This window comes from Equus caballus, chromosome 27 (genome assembly GCF_041296265.1).
Source record: "Equus caballus isolate H_3958 breed thoroughbred chromosome 27, TB-T2T, whole genome shotgun sequence".
In the NCBI taxonomy this organism is placed as follows: Eukaryota; Metazoa; Chordata; class Mammalia; order Perissodactyla; family Equidae; genus Equus; species Equus caballus.
Genome location: NC_091710.1, coordinates 42405198 through 42425156, shown reverse-complemented (window position 1 = coordinate 42425156; position 19959 = coordinate 42405198). Strand labels below are relative to the sequence as shown.

The 19959-nt window shown below is 37.8% G+C and overlaps 2 protein-coding genes across 13 annotated transcripts in view; one reads left to right on the top strand and one right to left on the bottom strand.

The window, feature by feature from the left end:
- The window catches only part of LRP2BP (LRP2 binding protein), a 42007-nt gene that overhangs the window by 11490 nt on the left and 10558 nt on the right, over positions 1-19959 (bottom strand). For 4 of the 11 annotated variants that reach the window (XR_011433311.1, XR_011433310.1, XM_070253166.1 and 1 more), the window contains exons 2-7: positions 16224-16350; positions 15379-15491; positions 13460-13573; positions 2731-2873; positions 2546-2651; positions 1068-1291 (exon numbers count right to left, since the gene is read on the bottom strand). Coding sequence is in view for 6 of the 11 variants with exons in the window: in XM_070253166.1 (XP_070109267.1) it covers positions 1068-1291; positions 2546-2651; positions 2731-2873; positions 13460-13573; positions 15379-15491; positions 16224-16329 (806 nt within the window). In the remaining 5 variants the exon portion in view is untranslated. Of the gene's footprint in view, positions 1-1067; positions 1292-2545; positions 2652-2730; positions 2874-13459; positions 13574-15378; positions 15492-16223; positions 16351-16793; positions 17024-19959 lie in introns of those variants that run through there. The other 7 variants (XR_011433312.1, XM_070253169.1, XM_070253170.1 and 4 more) reach the window with 5 other exon arrangements.
- Positions 1-19959, top strand: part of SNX25 (sorting nexin 25) — a 165387-nt gene that overhangs the window by 143329 nt on the left and 2099 nt on the right. The window lies entirely within an intron of this gene.

The window sequence follows — 19959 nt, the reverse complement described above, 5'->3', positions numbered from 1 at the left end:
AAACAGTAGGGAAAAAAGCATTTTCTGTTTCTTTGGATCATTTATTTAAACGATGACCTTAAATTTGTACTTTTGTCACATAGGACCAGAAAACACATTAAGAAACTTGCACATTTATCTTTGCTAAAAAATGGGCAATAAAAAGAAGTCATCCTTCATTGCATGAAAATGAATCTAGTCAACTCCATGTCAACCGTAATATTATGGGGAATAGGAATGTGGGCAAGGATGGAAAGTTGCAAAGATTTTAAGAACAATTTCAAGTCTTGGTTTTAACCAGGTGGGTGCGTGGAGAGGTGGAACACTGGAGATCACACGTGAAGCAGCCTGCTGCCTGGAAGCCAGCATGTTGAGGAGCGAGGAGAAGCAGCTGCCTCATCCTCCACTGTGGGGCTGCCTCCCGCTGTGGGCTCTGCCAGAGGGCGATACTGGGGGGGAATACATCAGCATGGTCTTATGGCCACTAGAGGACATCCAGGTCTGGTATGTTTCTCCTGGTATGTTGCTTTTGTACATTATGGGTAAATGCATGAGCTCAGAGAAGAGAAATTTCCGTATAGTTTATGAGATGTTAGTGTTGGCATCTTTTCACCATTATTCTCACTTTACAGTCTTCATCAAGCTCTATTGCCATTGTGCAGTTATGAAACCGATGGCTGAGGAGTGTAGGAGGAAATTCAAACTTACTTAATAAACATCTCTGATGTGCCAAGCTAAGTCCTTTATATACACTATGTTTATAGTCCTGCAGTAGGAGTATTTTCTTCTTATAAATAAAGCAATTGATGCCCCTAAAAGTTAAGAAACTTGCTCAAAATCACTCAGCTGGTACACAGAGTTAATAGCGCTGAAATGCTGAAGACTAACGGCATAGAATTATACCATCCAGTATGGCAGCCACTAGCTACATGCGCTACATGAAATTTAAAAGTTCAGTCCTCAGTTGCACTAGCCGCAAATGATGCTCAAGAGCCGTCATTTACACTATTGCAGCAAGTTCGATGAACACATCTGGCATAGAACATCTGGTAAGAGTTTTTGTAAATACTTGCATCCAGCTTATTCACCTTTTGGAAAATGCAACACACTTTGTGAAAAATTTCATCTTATAGTAATACTCCACAAGATTCCCTTGAGCGTAGACGTTTCCACGTTCTGCTGCCTCCCGTAAGCAGTGCAGGGCAGCTTCAGTGTCCTGGCGGATGCCTTGTCCGTAAAAGTACATGAGCCCAAGTGCACCCTGGGACTCCAGATTCCCATTGCCACACGCTTCTGAATGCCAATAAAATGCCTAAAGGAAGCACAGTTTCATCTTTTTATTCACAAAGTGAAATTAGAATACTGGAAAGACAAAATCTCTAATTATAAGATAGCACTATTAATTCATCTCTAGGAAATAGTTCTAGCCCCTCAAAGGTATTTCAGGTTAGCACCAAGTTCACGTACCTAAAAAAGAGGGTGCTAAGGTGAGTGTGTTGCACGGTGCAGGTGAGGTCAGTCTAGAAGTTCAGGTCTCAGGAGGTTCAGATTTTTCAGAGGAAGGGTCAAGAAGGTAGGAAAGAGGAACTGAGCATCTGAAAGGCTTTGAGACACACCTGCAATGAGGCACAGCGCAGGGAGCTGGGGGAAGGGCAGCTACTGATGCTGAGAGACAGTCAGAGCTCCAAGTGTATCTCAGAGACAGCAGCTGTCGAGATCAAAGGCAGCCAAGGATAAGAGCTGCGTGTAGTCTCGAGCACACTGGCTCAATACTCAGCCACTAGGAATCTGAATTCATTCAAAAAGTTAGTCCCAAGTGGCTGCTCAGCCGAGGGGGGTCCCAGTGGTTCTGTCCTCTTACAAGTTTGCCCTTAACGCCTCTTACAATTAGGACTTGGCCCCACATTTCCTTCTCCCTGTAACTTGGAAAATGTTTCCATCATTGATAGTTAAAGAGATTGTATTTCTGAAAAAGTCTTAAATGGATTTAATTTTTAATTCTTAGTATCATTTGTTACTTCCTCAAATATTAATTTATTCACACTTAAAAGGATTTAAGCTTTAATTTCAGGACTCTCCCTCTTCTTTTAGCTTTTATTACCAAAATAATATTTTATATGTGTTGCTTCCCTCCCCCCCCACTTCAGGAAGATTAGCCTTGAGCTAACATCGGTACCCATCTTCCTCTATTTTGTATATGAGATGCTGCCACAGCATGGTTTGATGACTGGTGCCCAGGATCCAAACCTGTGAACCCTGGGCTGCTGAAATAGAGCATGTGAACTTAACCACTATGCCACTGGGCCAGCCCCACGTGTGGCTTTTTGTAGCATACAAAATGTTCTCATGTCCAAGATCTCCTTTGGTAGAGGTGGGGAAGGTAGCATTCATAGATGAGTAAAGGGTAAAATGAGCTTTGAGATCCAAAAATGTAAATTTCCTTTACGTTTTAAAGAAATGTAAGAGATTGAAAATTACACACTTACTCCTCACAACCCACCTTTCAAAAAAGAAATAGTGAAACAAATATTAATCTAAATATAGTGCTAGGATTAAAAAATGTTACCTTTTCTAATTCTTTAGGCTCTTTTGTTGAATAATACAATCCTAGGATACTTTGAGCCTTCACACTAGCTTTTGGATTTCCATTGTCTGCGGCAAAAAGCCACAGTCTAAAAGAGAAAGATAAAGCAAGTTATTCTTAGTTTCAGCATCTGGTTTAAACAGAATCTTGTTCTCGCGTAAGATTACCTTTCCGCATCCTCCTCTGATCGTTTGACGCCTTTTCCTTCATAATACGCTCTTCCAAGGTTGTAAGCTGCTGCAAATTGTAAGTGTCTTGCTTTGGGACATGGAGAATCAACAATTTTCTTCATATATTCCACTCCTTTTTCCTTCCACAAAGGAAAAGAACAGAGAAAAAACTCTAGTTTTTAGTTTTACTTAAACTAAATTCTTTCTCCCAATAATGTTGTAAGGTGTTCAGCCTCTGACATGTTGTAGAATGTCACGAATCTATGCCTAAGTGTGGTGGTTGTCCTGGAGTCTGCAGGGCTGGAAATAAGGAAGGAAGGAAGGAGGTACAAGTTCATCTTCTGAGCAGGTGTTCCCAGGAGCCCTGGGATATAGGGCATCTCCCTCATCTTATACCTTCCAGACTTGTGTTACCTCTCAATGTGGTTTCGTTTTTTTCTCTCCTCCCTCCCACCTTATAACCCTTATTCTGAATCAGCACAGTTCTTAGAAATGTATCAAAGTACAAGAAGAGCTGGTAACTTCTTGCCCATTTATAATTCTCAGAGTACACTTGAAAGCCCCGAACAAATTCTATCTTCTCTCTTTAAGCACTTTCACTAAGTGTGCTCAGTGATTTACATCCAATATACTAATCTTCATATGACATCTGCACTGTCACAAAGTGTGGAAAGAAAAAACGGTCAACCAGCAAACAGTACACCAAAAATAAAGGCAGATGGAAGACTTTTTTTTTTTGGTAAGGAAAATTGTTCCTGAGCTAACATCTGTGCCAGTCTTCCTCTACCTTGTATATGGGGTGCCACCACAGCATGGCTTGATGTAGATCCATGCCGGGGATCTGAACCCACAAACCCTGGGCTGCCGAAGCAGAGCACACAAACTTAACCACTCCATTACTGGGCCAGCCCCTGAAGACATTTTTTGATAATCAGAATCGGAGGTAATTCATCACCTGCAGACCTGAGCTATAAGAAAGGCCCTTTAAAGGAAGTTCTTCAGGTTGAAAGGAAAAGGAAGATGGTGCCAGATGGCAACTCAGGTTAATAGGAAGGAATGAAGAGCTCCAGCAGTAGTAAATATGTAACAAATATAAAAGGATACACATCCCCGTATATATGTGCCTGTGTGTGGATATTTTTTCCTCTTAATTAATCCTATATTGATCTTAAATTACATGTAAATACATGTACCATGACAAATAGCACTAAAGCTTGGAGGTGGGTGGGTAAATGAAATCATACTTCTGCAAGGTTCCTATATTTTATCTGAAGTAATTCAACATTAACTCTGTAAATTATGATAAGCTAAAAATGCATATTGTAATCTCTAGATCAACCACGAAGACAAAACCAAAAATCTATAGCTAGAAAATCAATAAATTAAAGTGGTAATCAAGCTATCCCATCACCATTTCCCACAGGTTTGAAATAGTAATTTTATGATATACTAATACCCATATATCCATGTGGGTCTGCTTCTGGGCTCCCATTTTGTTTTTCTGATTTATTTTTCTATTCATGAACAAAATACCACATTGCTTTAAGTACTACAGATTTATTTTTGGATTTTCAGTAATGTAAGCCCCCTCCTTGTCTTTCTTTAAATAGCCTGACTATTGCAAATAGGCTCTTTCCTATGAATTTGTAGAATCAGCTTGGCAATAGCCATAAAAAATCTTGTAGGAAATTTGATGCCGATTGCATTTAATGTATAAAGTTGAATCTGGGGAGTGATTAGAGGTAAGATGTAAAAATAGTGTCTCTGGAAAACAGAAGCACTGACAAATGAGGGGCGGTACTATTGCCTAATGAGTCCGTGGATGATGAATTCCATAAATCAAATCTCCTACGGTCTGCCACTAAATTCATTCGAATGATTACTGCCTTATGCTAAAGGAAGTGTGAAAAACCTTTTTAGAATTCTGACTGTGAGATGGGGAAAGAAAAGCTAAAACAGATGAACTTGTCCTCACCACAATTTTATCTCAGCCCCAAATTGGTGCTTTATCCACTTTTTTCCAATGCTATTTCCAAAGTCCATTTGTAGCTTTCCCAAATGTTGAGGCCCATGTGTGATTATCATCTCAGTAGGATAATAATGACATTTGAAGTTCCCTGAAGAAAATAGACATTTCAAGTCTACCACACAAAGCAAATATGGTTCCACCAGACTCAACCAAATTAGCATCAAGAACCACTTGGTAAATTAATGAAAGAAGTGATAAAATTTTAAAAATTTGATCTTGGCCCCTTTACTTGGGTAGTTGTGTGATCAAGGTGACAATATAATTCTAAGGAAGAAGGGACCTACAGATGCTGTCTTCTTTTTGCTCATCGGGCCTCCATGTGTATTACATTCAGTCCATTCTATTTGGAGTTGCCTTATGCCAACCCATTGAATCTACCAATTTTCCTGGTCTCTCTACTCCACGTTCTTACTTCCCGCATTTCATTCTACTCACCTCTCAGCAGAATTTGAGACACATGATCACTCCCTCCTCCTTGAAACAATTTCATCATTTGACTTTCCAGATGAAAACGCTCCTGGTTTTCCTCACCTTCCCTGGCTGCTCCTTCTCATTCTTCTTTGCCGGCTACTCCTTTCCTTTTGACCATTAGATATTGGAGGACTCCCAGTCTCTGTCCTCCGCCTTTTTCTCTCTGTTCACTCATTCAGCAACCTTATCCATTCTGTGCCATAACTACCACTGCTCCACAGATAGCTCCCCACTTCTTTCTCAGTCCTGATTGCATCACTGAGCTGCAGACACTTCACTTGACATCTCTACTTAGGTGTCTCATCAGATACATCAAACGCAAGATTCAAACAAACTTAGGTTTTCCTCCCTTACCCTAACCTGCTCCTCCCTCAGTCATCTCATTTTTATTAAATGGCAACATCGTCCACTCAAGCCAAAAAGTAGGACCCATCCTTGATTCTTCCCCTTGTCCCAGTTCTTCACCCAATCCATCAGAAAGTCGTGTATCCTCTTATAAGCATATCCCAAATCTGTCTACTTTTCTCTATTTCCGCTAATATAACTGTATTGAAGCTGCTCTTTTATCTGAACCACTGCAATGGCTTCCTGAGTGGACTGCCTGCTTCTGCTCTTGCCTCCATTCAATCCGTTTTCCAAGCCACAAACAAAATGATTTTTTTTAAATGCAAATCGTATTATTTTCACTCCCTTGTAGTGTCTACACTGCAATCCAAATACAATCCAAACTGTTGGCCGTAGTTTACCCCTGTCTCACTGGTTTGACTACACTCCAGCCATATTATTCTTCTTTCTGTTCCTCAGGCATTAGCACTAGTTATTTCCTCTGCCTGGAATGTGATTCCCCTCGACCTATACATGGTTGCTGCTTCTTGTTGCTCAGTTCTTAGTTCAAATGTCAGATAAAATGATGGAATGACACAGGGAGGAAAACTGTAATCCTAGAGCCAAAGTCTTCATGTTAATGTCAGGGAATGCTCAATGACCAGGAAATTGAGAGAACTAGGAAAGCAATGCGTTGGTATGAACTTCAGAGTAAGTACTGTGTGCCTTGGGCGGAGGACAGATAATAGTTGGAAAGTGAATTGGGGAATGAAAATAATGCTGGCTCTTCCGTTGAACACCATGGTACACTGCAATGTTGGAAGGAGAGCTCTCAACTAAAGAGGGCTGCTTGTGGGACAGCCAAATTTCTGATAAGGCAAAGAAGTGAAGGAAGTAGTCTGAGAAAAGGCTGAGGATTGGGGGGACTTTATCTGCCAGCTGGAAGGTTTAGGAGGGAGGGCAGCAGTGAGAGAGGGAGAGGAAACACAAAGCAATATGGAGTCAAGAATATGCGAGAAAACAGATGATTAGAGAGGCATGCATCTTGTGTGGTGGCCAAGGATGAAAGAGCTCTGAGGCTTGGTGAGACCAAGTGAAGTCAAGGTTCCAAATGGAACTCTGGTGTCAAGTTCAGATATAGTCACAGTGGGTTGGCCTCATGATGCCTGGTGAAGCCCCCACTGTTGGCAGCAATCAGGCAGAGACAGCAAACTTGGGGCTTGGGTGACGGTTTGGAATGGCACTTATTGGCTTGGAAACTAAAGAAATTACCAAGTAAATGTTACTTTATATGGCCTCTTGGTGGTCTACTAGCTGGCTGTCCATGGGAACAGTCCACGTTAGGCCCCTTTCTTTTGATCTTCAACATGGAAGTCTTTGGAAGTTTCTAAAGACGGATAGGACATGATCAGATCTGTATTTTGGAAAGATGGCTTTGGTGGCAGTAAGAATGATGAATTTGGGACAAGAGCAGAAGTTAGAGGATGTGCTTTTGCTATACCCCAGGTCAGGGGGTGCTGTGAGCCTCAACTAAAACAGAGGGAGTGGCAATCAAGGGCTGGAGACATATTTGAAAGACATTCAGGAGACCATACTAGTAGGGAAATGTGAGCAGTAGAAAATATTTCTTTTCTTTTTTTTAATTGAATTATAATTGACATAAAATACTATATTAATTTTAGGTATACAGTGGAAAATATTTTGTTTCTGCTTGTGAAAGGACTATCTCTAGTTTGGGTTCTTAACTTTAAATGGCTACTCCTAAATTTTCAGGAAACATATTTCCTAGTACTGTTTTTTTAAAAAGGTTTTTATTATGAATAAGTATTGTTTTATGAAATGCCTTTTCAGTACATACTGAAACCATCATATGGTTCCTTTTATTCAAGTTATTAAAGTGGTATATTATATCCATAGATTTCCTTATGCTGAATTATTAAATTTCTGGGCTAAATCTTATTTGGTTATTACATTTTATTTTTTTAATATATTTTGTTTATAACAAAGGCAAATATTTTATCTTAACAGCTGCCACCATAATTTTTCTTAGAGAGAGATGATCTTTCTCTAGGAAAGTTCTTTGAAAAAGCCCCTTGGGGGGATATCTTGATAACAGTGTTGTCAGCAAGGGGCCACAAGGTCAATCAATAAACATGCTTAGTGGCTACTGTGGGTGTGATGCTGTTGTAAGTTCCTGAGGAATTCAGCAATGAAGAGAGAGATAAAACCCCCTAATTTTGTGCAGCTTATATTCCACTTAGGGAGAAAAATTAAACAGGTAACAAATAACTGAGGTGATCATTAAGTGTGTGAAGAAAATGAAGGGGGCTATTTTGATAATATGGCCACAGAAAACCTCTCAGGGGAAGTACCATTTGAGCAAAGGCCTGAGTGAAAGGAAGGCAAATGAAGAGTTGACTAAACTACTTTGTGTGAGAAAATGGGATACGCTTATTTTTGCATCATAAAAGGAGAGAGTAGAGGGAAAAGACACAGAAAGGGGAAAGGGTGTTAGCTCAGGGCCAGTCTTCCTCAGCAAAAAGAGGAAGATTGGCAGTAGTTAGCTCAGGGCTCATCTTCCTCAAAAAAAAAGGGGGGGGGGAAAGGGGGGTTGGAAGAGTACTCGGCAAGTTTGTGACGAATCATGTGAGGTAGTGCAGCCAGTGAGAAGTCCTCAATGGAGGGCAATAGAAATGACTGATAAAGTTGCTCACCCTGTGGGGTCTAGTGTGGTCTTCTCTGAGACCCCTACATTTAGCAGAAGCAATGCTACAAGCAAAAATCCTTGTTTTATGAGATCGTCAAGGAGAATAGGCTGTGACCTATGTAGGGCAGAGATAAAGGAACAGCCACAGAGATGGAGAGTAGAGAGTTAGAAATTTGGCAAGAAGAGGAAAAGCACAGGTGATCGTGAGATCATAAGCCACCCAAAGATATTTGGGTTAATTTTGAAGCTCTTTGACAACCCACGAAATTGGTTTCATAAGGGAAAACTGTATACATTTTATTTAAATCTTAAGAAATGAATAGAGTTTTCACATACAACTTATTTTTTTTGGGGGGTGAGGTTTTATTGTGATTTTCTTTGTGCTTAAACATACCTGCATAGTAAAAATGTTCAAATTTCGTAACTCAATCAAGGAGTCTTAACATTTCATGTTAAGAATTTTATTGTGTGGATGCTTCATAGTTTATAAAATTTACCTATCATATAGTGAAAATTATCTAACATATACAGAAATTAAAGTTGAATTTAATTAATATTTTTGTCAATTTGTTTTTTTAGCACATTTCCTTTATGTAGTTTGATGTGATATTTGGCTCATATAGGCTCTGTATTATGTTTTTCATATTGAACAGAGCTTATTACTAAATAATTGTCACTTCTCGTTAAGTTTCAATGTGTGTTTCTATGCATACTTTCTTAACATCTTTGTTGAGACATTTAAAAATTTTTTCTATGTCATTTTCTGAAGTAAAGTACATATTTACTCTGTTTTAACAGGAGAATTTAGACAATTTACATTTGTCTCATGGTTGCACTAATTATGAGTTTCCTTGAGTTTTTTTTTTTACTTTTTATATAAAAATTTTCAAGCATGCAGGAAAGTAGAAAAAATACAATAAAAATTTGCATAACTACCATATGGATTTTCAGTAATAATATTTTGCTGTATTTGGTTCATCTGGGTTTTTCCGACTTGTTTGAAGTTATCTGCAGAGAAGCAAATACTGACTCAGTTCATCCCTAAATATCTCAGTGTGCTCTGCAAAAGAAGTAGTTCAGCATAAGCACCACAGAAGTGTCACTTCTAATAAAGGCGATATTATGGAAAAAAAGAAAGGTGAGGGAAAGAACTGATCTAGACTAAAAGAAATTTGCAGACATTACAGTTGAATGCAGTGGGTGCTCTCTGACTGGATCCTGGCTTGAAAGAGAATTTTGGGACAAATTGGGAATTTTGAATATAAACTGGGTATTAAATGGTATTAGGGAATAATTGTTAATTTTGGTAAATGTCTTCAATGTTCCTTTTACTTTTTAAAAGTAAAATTTTTAAAGATAAGATTTCACGATTTTAAGTTGTGTTACATTACAGTTTCTCCCCAATCTTCTCATATTTGATTGACGAAATGTGTTTTCTTAACTTTTTGAGACTAGAGTTCAATTGTCATCTAAATTCCTATTGCATTTCTTCTGGTCAGGCCCTGTCAGAAATTAAATACTTCTTTATGGCTTTATGCTTTACTTTATTTTTGTGCATAAAATATTTTCCACTGATCCCAAATTGCTTTGGGGGATTTATTATTTCTTCAGTAAATTTAAATTGTTGATTTTTTCCCTGTTTTTGCAATTCTTTCTGGTTATATTGTGGATATTTTAAAGATTTTTAAAGGGTATAGTTGTGAATATTGTCCTACTATTATTACCATTTTCCAAGGACCTATTTCTATATTCCATGTTAAATAATCCTATAATTTGTGTGATGGTATAGCCATGAAACCATTTAAATGTAAATAGGGGACCATTGAGTTAGAAAGCAGAAATAACTATAAAATCAATATTTCAAAAACAATTCTCAGAGAGAGAGACCTAGGAGGTCTCATGGCAAACGTGTCTTGGTAATGAACATGCTCTGGTTTCAGCTTATTTCATGAAAAAATAACTGCATCCCTCATAATATCTTTCTTGGTCCCCCTCTACCCATCTAATTCCCAATTAATTTTGGCAGCCCACTATCTGTAATCTCTCATTATAATAAAGCTAGATAAATACTAACGAAGCAAGTAGCATGGTGATAAAGTAAATATCTGAAAAAGTGTTGAGACTTTTTTGGCAATTTTTTTTAAGAACCACATTGAGTTTTTAATGACTTAAGATTGATATAAAAATAAGAGACTCCTAAAAATCTAGCAGGCCAAGCAAACCAACTGAATAAAATAATTATGATACTTTCAGTTTCATCTGCATTTGTAGGCAAAACAAACATGGAGATTCTGAATCACTTGAGACCGATTTTTTTTTTTTGCCTGAGACTTAAATGTCAGAGTAAATCAGTGAAATAATAAGCATAGTAATCTTACAGCCTTTAACTATTTATCTTACTTGTGATTAATCTTGTTTTAAAATATTTTCTAGAATGGATTTTAATACTGTCCCCTAAAATGTGCTTTACTATTTGAAGATCATAAAAGATTCATAAAATTAGTATATTAATTTACATTTATGACTTTAATTATTTAGTATATATCATAAGATATAATTGTCAGAGACATTAGATGGCACCTGCCTCAAAGACTGTGGTTAAATGGATGGACAATTGGTATTAAGATTACTGTTCTAGTCCAGGTTTCTATACATAAGACTTTCAAGCGCCTAGCTGCCAATTTATATACAGCACAGTTAAGGGGTAATAGTTTCAAGATTATTTCAGTCAGTATACTAAAATGTGCAAAGACAGCTGAGGAATCTAGGCCACTGAAGGAGTTTCCCAGCTTTGCTCCTGTCCTTCCCTCTGTGTAAATGTCATTCCTTCCTTTATGTGCTGTTCTTATGTTATCTGATTCAGCTGGTGTCAGCTGCTCTGTGAAAACTCCTGTGACCACACCTTTGTGTCTGGCACATGTGTCTATTTCAATCCAGGACACTTATAGTCTTTCTCAGACTCCAAATTCCTTTTCCTATTTTTCTGTGCTTCTCCAGCCTCTAAGGACTGTTTCTGACTCATAAATGTTTGTGGAATGAAAGAGTGAGTGAATAATACAGAGAATCCAAGTAAACCACGGTCAGAAAGGTCACAGAGTAAGCACATACCTCATGGGTTATATAGGAGGTGCTCACAGTGCTAAAAATAGAAATGGCTTTTCCAGCTGCTTTTGCGTCCTTCGAGGCAGTTCCAGGGAGGGCTGCAATCCCTGTGAATGGTACTATGCACAAAGAAACTCCACTGCCTTCAACAGGAGGATGTGTGTGTGTGTTTAGACTTGTAGAACTAGAGGTGGAATCAGACAGCAAGATGCATATTAAACAGCGAGGGAGACAGGCAGTTGGCTCTATGGGTCTCAGCATGAGGTTCTGGTATGAAGACGTCAATCTGGGAGTCTTTTAAAAGTATAAGTAATGTTAGTCGTGGGACCAGATAAGCTTTACTCAAGGAGAGAGGGGGCCACGGAGGCAGAAGGGGCTGAGGCCTAGGTTCTGACACACTTCAAGATTTAGAAGAGAAGCATCTAGAACAGGGGACTGAGGAATGGCTGTGAAGAGGCCAACAGAGAGAACTGTATTACAAACACATTGAAGATGGTAAGAAGAGGTGTGTCAAGTATGAGAAAGAATCAGATGAAACAAAGACACCCTAGACACTGAGAGAGGAGGGTGTTTCATGGAGCGCGTGGTCAACTGTTAAATTTGCAGCAAGTAAGGGCAATGTAGTCATGGATTGCACATGTCACTAAACTTTTAACAGGTAAAGCTATGAATAGGTTAAAATAAAGTATCTTGTGTTTAATGCAAACATTAAGTTTTTAAATCGTTCATTCATTTCATCATAGGATGCTATGGTTATAAAAGAGTAAAAATTAAGAATTTTAGGAATTAAACGTATAGTCCCCATCTGTTAGCTTTATACAAGAGAAAGTCAGGGGAGAAAACACTGGATGCTTACTACATGTGCCTGTGTTAGGTATTTTTATATGTTGTCGTTCAGTCTCATTAACAACTATGCGAGTAAGGTTAATGGGCTTTATTTTGTAAGCTGACTCCAGTGGATTGAATTGGCAGTGTATCCTTAAAGCTTTGTATTGACAAGAATTCTGAGGCTCTGTCTGGACTCAGCTAGAAAGGGGACCGTGATCAATTATTAAGGTCTGCCATAGCCAAGGGAGTGGGGAAAATGGTAGATGTTCAGAAATAGTAAGTAATTTTCCCAAGATCATACTCTTAATAAGTGGTGAAACCAAGATTTGAAAGCTTATGAGCTTTTCACATTTTGGAATTTTTAATAGACCATAATGGATAGGACACCTTTGCTAGTGAACACAGAGAAATGAATTTCTAAATATCTTTGAAAATTTTAAAAATAAATTCCCAATTTTTATTTGATAATGTATGAAATTTCTTTGTAAGATGAGGCCAAAAATAAGAACTAAAAAATAAAAATCATAAAGAATAGAGAACTATAATATTGATCCCTCAATTTCATAGTTTATTCTTTTATCTTCAAACATGTCAAAATAAATGAGGCCTAGAAATATTATTGATATACACTAGATTATTATGCAGGTATTAAAATGATAATGCAGATTATATTTATTGACAAGGGAGAACATTCAGAATACATTGCTAGGTGAAAGAAAAGATATTACAACACAGTATATATAGTATGGTCCTATATTGAAAAAGTGTATGTACGTGTGTGTGTATATATATTTGTGTATATATATGTATGTGTGTATATATATACAAATACACATACATATAATTTATATACAATATATATACAAATACATATATAATTTTTTTGCATAGGGTGACACGAAAGAATATACTTTAAAATAATAATGTTTATATTTGTTAGTAGAATTTGGAGTGACCCTGTTTTTGCTTATTTTCTAACTTTTCTCCATGTTCATGTAGCTTTGGAATAAACTTTTAAAAATAAAGGAAAACATTTTAAAACAGAAATGTTATTGACAGCTAATGGTAGCAAGGAGGGGGGCAAAAAAATTTTGTTTTTCACATAATGTGAAAATGACTACTGCTATCCTTTAAAATGCTAAAAGTTTAGATATTATTGAAATATAAGGATAGAAATATATTATTAAAATAGAAATAATTTTAATTGTATCAAAGAATCCGTGAACGGTGAAATCTTAAGCATGGTGAAGAAAACAATCACTTACAGCGTCTGGAGTCGTCCCCAGCCCATCATAATACATTACTCCTAGCTGGTAAGTTGCTTGATGATCCTTTTCCTTGATTTCTTCGAACTGTTCTAAAGCTTCTTCATACCATCCCTATGAGCCCCCAGGAAATATTGAATTATTTTATTATTACCTTAAAGTAATCCCAAATATTTAATTCTCATCTAAATCTGAGCTGGTAGCACCAAATAGAACAACAAAAGACAGCAACACATCTATAGAATTTGCAAGTAAGTTATTAACAACAGTCAACACACTATGAAATCAATTAAATAGACCTAAAAATGGCCGCTGAGGGAAGTGACGAGGAGGAGTCTGGGGGAGATTCTGTTTGGCTTTGACTCTGACTCTTGGCTGTTGTGAATCTGCTTTCGAAATGCTAGCCTAGCTCTCTGCTCAGTGCAGCCTGCTACATCACCTGCCACTCTCGGAGTCTGAGAAACTTCAGAGCTGGGGCTAAGGTCTTAGAGAAAATATGAATATCAGGATATCCACTATTATTAGATATCCACTATTATTATGGCTCATGTCTTCCAGTTTTGCAGGTTTCCAGCTAGGGAGAAGACATGGAAAAACATGTCTAAATTATCTTTCACCCGTACTTCCTAAAAAGACCTACATATTATGTGTCATTGATTTAAGGCTCAGCAGTTAGATGATCTGATAACAAATATGCTAAGGTGTAAGGGACTAACATAGGGCTTGTAGCTTAATCCACCATGGAAAATGCCGTAAAGAATGAGTCATTTGTAATGGTGGAAAGAGAGTCTCTTACTGAATTGGAAGGTCATTACTAGGAAGAGCAGGCCAGAGGAAAACAGCTTTTGGAAACCACAAACAATTGAATTTCTCTTTTCATAAACTATAGCTAGTCTACAAATTGATAAAATTAATAAAAACTCACTAAAACACTAAAAATATTTATTTTAAAGAACACATAACAATGAGTAAAAGACTACGTTGTTAAGACTCATTCTCCTTTCTGGCTAATGTTTGGCGTAGATGTGAGAGTGCTGGAAAAGTTAGAATATTCTATACAGAGGAAGACAAAGTCCTTTTAGTTTTCATGATTTTAAATACCATATACGTGCTGCAAAATCTTGAATATATACCTTCAACCCAGACTTCTCCTTTGACATCTAGGTCAAGAAGCAATACAACCTTATCTGAACCTATGCCCAAAGCTGAGAGTTCATTCCCGTAACCATTATGCTGTGCTGTCCCAGTGATGGGTGCCTGATGAGTCCTCAAGAAATATTTGTTGCCAGGATGAATGAAGGAGCCATCAAAAGATTAGAGAGTTAGCGGGGTATAGGTGAATAGATGCCCAAATAGTCAGTGGATGGTGAGGGTCTGGGGACAGGGTGGTCCCTTTTCACATCTTCCCCTGGGGTTCACTGAAGACTCGAGGCTACGTTACTGAAGTTGGAGTGATGGTTCGCACGGTTCCTCCTTGACCTACCTCACAGGTGCCTCAGTACAACATGGAGAAGAGGACAGCTCCCTCCTCATTCTACAGAGGAACATGTAAAACTACCTTTAAGTACTAGATAAGAATCAAGGTCTGCAATTGTTATTAATATGACAATATTTTATAAATGATATTCAATATTTTGGGCAAAAATATAAAAAGTAGACTTTTAATTTATAGTATAAAATGAATTTTGTACCAAAATGACTCCTATAAATGACATCATTAGAATGACTTTTATGGAGCAAGGTCAGGTATCTCCTTAAGCTGCTACCAGTGTATCATACTTAAAGCCACACCCACAATATATGGAAAGTGACAGAATTTCCCTGATATAACACTGTAAGCAACTCTACAGGAAATTTTGCTATGAGGATCCAACAACAGCATTATGGGAAATGAAAACAAAGAAACAAAAACATTATACCTCTTCAAAATATAGTTGACCTCGTAGGAAATAGGCCATAGCGTCCCCTCTTCTTATTCTTTCCTTCAAGAGTTGCAATGCTCTATCCACCAAATTAGCATGGCTGTAATGATCTGATTAAAGAAAGGAAAAGAATTCCATCTTCAACCGTATGATGTGAGTTTTCTCTCTTGAAGTAATAAACTATATAGAGTTCATCTGACACTGTTAATACCAGTTCCCTTCCTAGTTCTTCCTAAAACTGGCCTCCTTAGCTCAAGGAAAAAGTGTTACCTAAAAAAAAAAAAGGAAAAACAGAAAAAAAACCCCAACCCGTTATCACAATACCTAAAATCGTGCTTGTATAATCAAGGAATATTTATTGAATGGCATTCAAACTAATGCTGTTCACCACCAGGCAGAGTTCTAGCAATGGAGTCTGTGTGCAAGGCTGTCCTGTGAGTGAGTGAAATTCTTAATCTGAGCCTTAATTAGAACTACTCTAACCAAATGAGCTAACCATCCCCAATTTAATTTTTTTAATTCTATAGAAAAAAATGGTATCTTTAAATGCCAGTTTCAAGTAAAACATGGCATTGTTCTCTTAATAGAAGTGACATCTGGCTTCTCTTTTCCAGAAGGGTGTCCTAAAGTCCTGAGAGTAGAGTCAGGATCTAATTATGAGACTGCTCCCTGCTAATTTGCTACCAAGTAAGTTAGGTAGCAATTTCACAGATTCTTAGAGAAAAGATAGATAGGACTGTGAAGTTCACCACTTCTTTGAAGCAGTAAGAGTCATACTGCTTGTTTCTTTTGCTCTGGGGTACGAAATTAACTGTTAGTGAAAGTACTGTCAGAATTTGTACCAGTCTTTTCCTTTCTCCACTGGAAGAATTTTGGGTTCTTAGCAGCATACTGGGACAGGGAGGTATAAAAGGGGTTCTTGGGCAAGTTTTCACTGGTCAACTTCATCCTGTTTCCACAAGGTGTATTCTGTAAACAAGAATGAAAAATAAGATTGTAGAAATATCTTCCTCCAGAAAAATGCAAAAAGAGACTCCATTCCCACGTGGCAGTCCTTAGAAAAAGCAACCTCCCCGTATTGCCTAGGGATAGGACACCAAACCGTCAGCTCTGGGATGTGAATGTTCTTTCTTAGGAAACCAGGACCCTCCATAACTATTTGAAGCACAGCCATCCTCCATGGCTGTTTCCACAGCATTGGGATTAATGGTGAGAGCTGTTGGCAAGTCCTCTCTGGCGATGAGATCCAATGCTGCAATGGGTCGTGTTACCTAGCCACAGCTGGTAGCACTAGTAGGAACTGGTGCCACTGCCCATAGATACGGTTCCTGTGCACAAGTACCTTCCTGTTGCCTTGTAACTGATGCTCATCAGACTAATCCATTTCAAATTAAAGCATGTGTCTATTTTACCTGGGAATACACTTTATTTTAGCTGTGTTGTTCAGTTTTATCTTCCCATCTGTATTGGATTGCCATGTTATAAGATGGATCACAGTTGAATGGAAAATCAGAGCCTTCATATAAAATGTGGAGGCCACCTCATTTGGGATGAAGGAGTCCAGGTTGGCCTAGGCTGAGGGTAGTGAGACAGCAAACTCAGTTGTTGCTATGTGTTTTTGTTTACTCCTTGGCATTCTACTGTTACAGGGCCTTTCACCAATCAGGAACCAGCTTCCAGCAAAGGTTCCTGATTGGTGGTGAAGAGAAGAATTCAAGAGACCTTTAGTGTGATTGGCAAGCTGCATTTATACAATTAGATGATACTAATTCGCACAGTAAATTGTTTCATTAATGAGAATGAAGTGTAGAAAAGGGAGATAATTCAGTATATTAGGGGGAAAAAAATCACTGAAGTATCTGATTTTTGGAAGTCATTTAATCTTTTTAAGATAGTCAATTGCCTTATCTGCAGTTTGGACTATACTTAGTTTGAACTAGAGGATTTCAAAATGTCTGTCCTATATATGTAAAATTCTTCGATTATATGATTCCCAAAATCTTATGGTTGCTTTAGTGAATATAAAAGTTTCCAGTGAGCTTTCGGGTGAAGCATGTTTCGTAAAGTATTTAGAAGTAAAGCAATCCAAATAGGATGATGTAGATAGCACGATCAGTTGACTCAGAAACTGGCTAGAGAAGTGTTTATTTCACTGAAGACATTAACCCAGTGTGCTGCTGTATCCGAAAAGGCTAAGGAAAAACTTGCCATATTCAGGAAGGTCATTGGGAATGAAAAAATCAGAAAACAATACCTTCTTTAAACTCCAGCTGCATTCTGTGCTTACAATGCTGCACATGGTTTTTGTTGCTGTGGCTTAAAAGACTTGAAGAAAGTCTAGAAAACGAAGACTTATTGAGCTTTTACTAAATGCCAGATATTTTCTTTGTTCTAAGCGCTTTACAGGCACTAACTCCTACAAAACTTTATGAAATGGGGGCTATTATGGGGCCCATTTAACGTATAAGGAAACTGAGTCACAGTGAGGAAGTGAAGTAACTTGCCTCAGGTCACAGGGCTAGGAGGTGGTCCCGCTGGGATGGCCCTAGCACCTGTGCACTTCATCATTATTCTCCACTGTTCTCCACAAAGCAAAGCTAATGTGATTTTCTTAAATAGCAGGAATCCTATAAGAGGCTAAAACAAAATGTAGTACTTTCTAATTTCAGAAAATGAGAACTAAGAGAACATTTTAAAAAGCAAGAGTGTGTCTTTATTTCTGCCAAATCTTGGGATTAGATATAGAATCATCATTTGAAACGTGACAATTGTTTGCATAACAGGCAGTGAATTTAGAAAATTCTATAATAGAAATTAATTGATATAAAATCTGAAAGAAATCTACGCTTTTAAAGGGAAGGACAGGAGTCGTGGGCATTGATGCTGCCCCTTCTAGAGGCTCTTTACTAGTTACTGTGCCATCTGCAGCTGCTCTGAGTGTTAATTGCACAAGATTGTGCAACATCACCAATATCTAATTCCGGAACATTTTCATCACTCCCATAGAAACCCTGTAGACATTAGCAGTCACTCCCCATTCTTTCCTTCCCTTCAGCTCCTGACAATCACTAACCTACTTTCTGTCTTTATGGATTTCCTATTCTGGATATTCCATATAGATGGAAGCATACAATATGTGGCCTTTTGTGTCTGGCTTCTTTCACTTAGCATAACGTTTATAAGGTTCATGCATGTTTTCATATGTATCGGTATGGCATTCCTTTTAATGGCTGAATAATATTTCATTATATGAATACACCACATTAAAAAAAATCTGTTCATCATTTGAAAGACATTTGGGTTGTTTCCAGCTTTTGGTGATGATGAATAATGCTGGTAGTTTTCATGTACTAGTGTTTTTGTGGACATAGGTTTTCAGTTCTCTTGGGTATATGCCTAGGAGTGGAATTGCTGGGTCATGTGGTAATTCTATGTTTAAGATTTTGAGAAATTGCCAAACTGTTTTTCAAAGTGGCTGTGCCATTGTACCTTCCATCGGCAACACACAAGGGTTCCACGTCCCCACCCACACCCATCTTGTTGTTCTTTTTAACTTTTTTTTTTTTGAGGAAGATTAGCCCTGACCTAACATCCTTGCCCATCTTCCTCTGCTTTATATATGTGGGATGCCTGCCACAACGTGGCTTGATAAGTGGTGCATAGTCCGCACCCGGGCTCTGAACCGGGAACCCCGGGCTGCCGAAGCAGAATGTGCGATCTTAAGCACTGGGCCACCCGGCCAGCCCCTTGATCATCTTTATGATAATAGCCATCCTAGTGGATGTGAAATGGTATCTCATGGTTTTGATTTGCATTTCCTTAATGAAAAATGATGTTGAGCATCTCTTCATGTGCTTATTGGCCATTTGGGTTTTTTTTCCTTTGGAGAAATGGCTATTCAAATCCTTTGCCTATCTTGTAGTTGGGTTATTTGTCTTTTTATTGTTGAGTTGTAAGAGTTCTCTATATATTCTGACTACTAGATTCTTATCAGGTATATAGTTTGCAAATGTTTTCTCCCATTCTGTAGAGTCTTTTCACTTTCTTGATAGTTTCTTTGACCCCTCCATTTTTTTATTTTGATGAAGTCCATTTTTTTAAAAAATATTCTCAAATGTTTTATTCTGATTTGTTTCTTTTTAAAAAAACACTTTGTTGAGGTGTGATTGAAAAGCTGTACATAATTAATGTATACAACTTGATGAGGTTGGAGATAAATATACACCCATGAAACCATCACCACATACCTTTCGGCCAGATGTCAGGCTTATTTGGAGAAATGTCCATTCAGGTCCTTTGCCCATTTTTTAATTGGGTTCTTTCTTTCTTTTGCTATTGTGTTATAGGAACTGAAGTTCAACTTTTCTATTTTTCCTTTTCTTGTTTGTGGTTTAGGTGTCATGTCTAAGAAAAACCATTGCCTAATCCAAAGTCACAAAGATTTACTTCTGTTTTCTTCTAAGAGTTTTATAGTTTTAGCTCTTACATTTAGGTCTTTGGTCCATTTTGAGTTATTTTTTGTATACAGTGTGAGAGAGGGGTCCAAATGAATTATTTTGCGTGCGGATACCCAGTTGT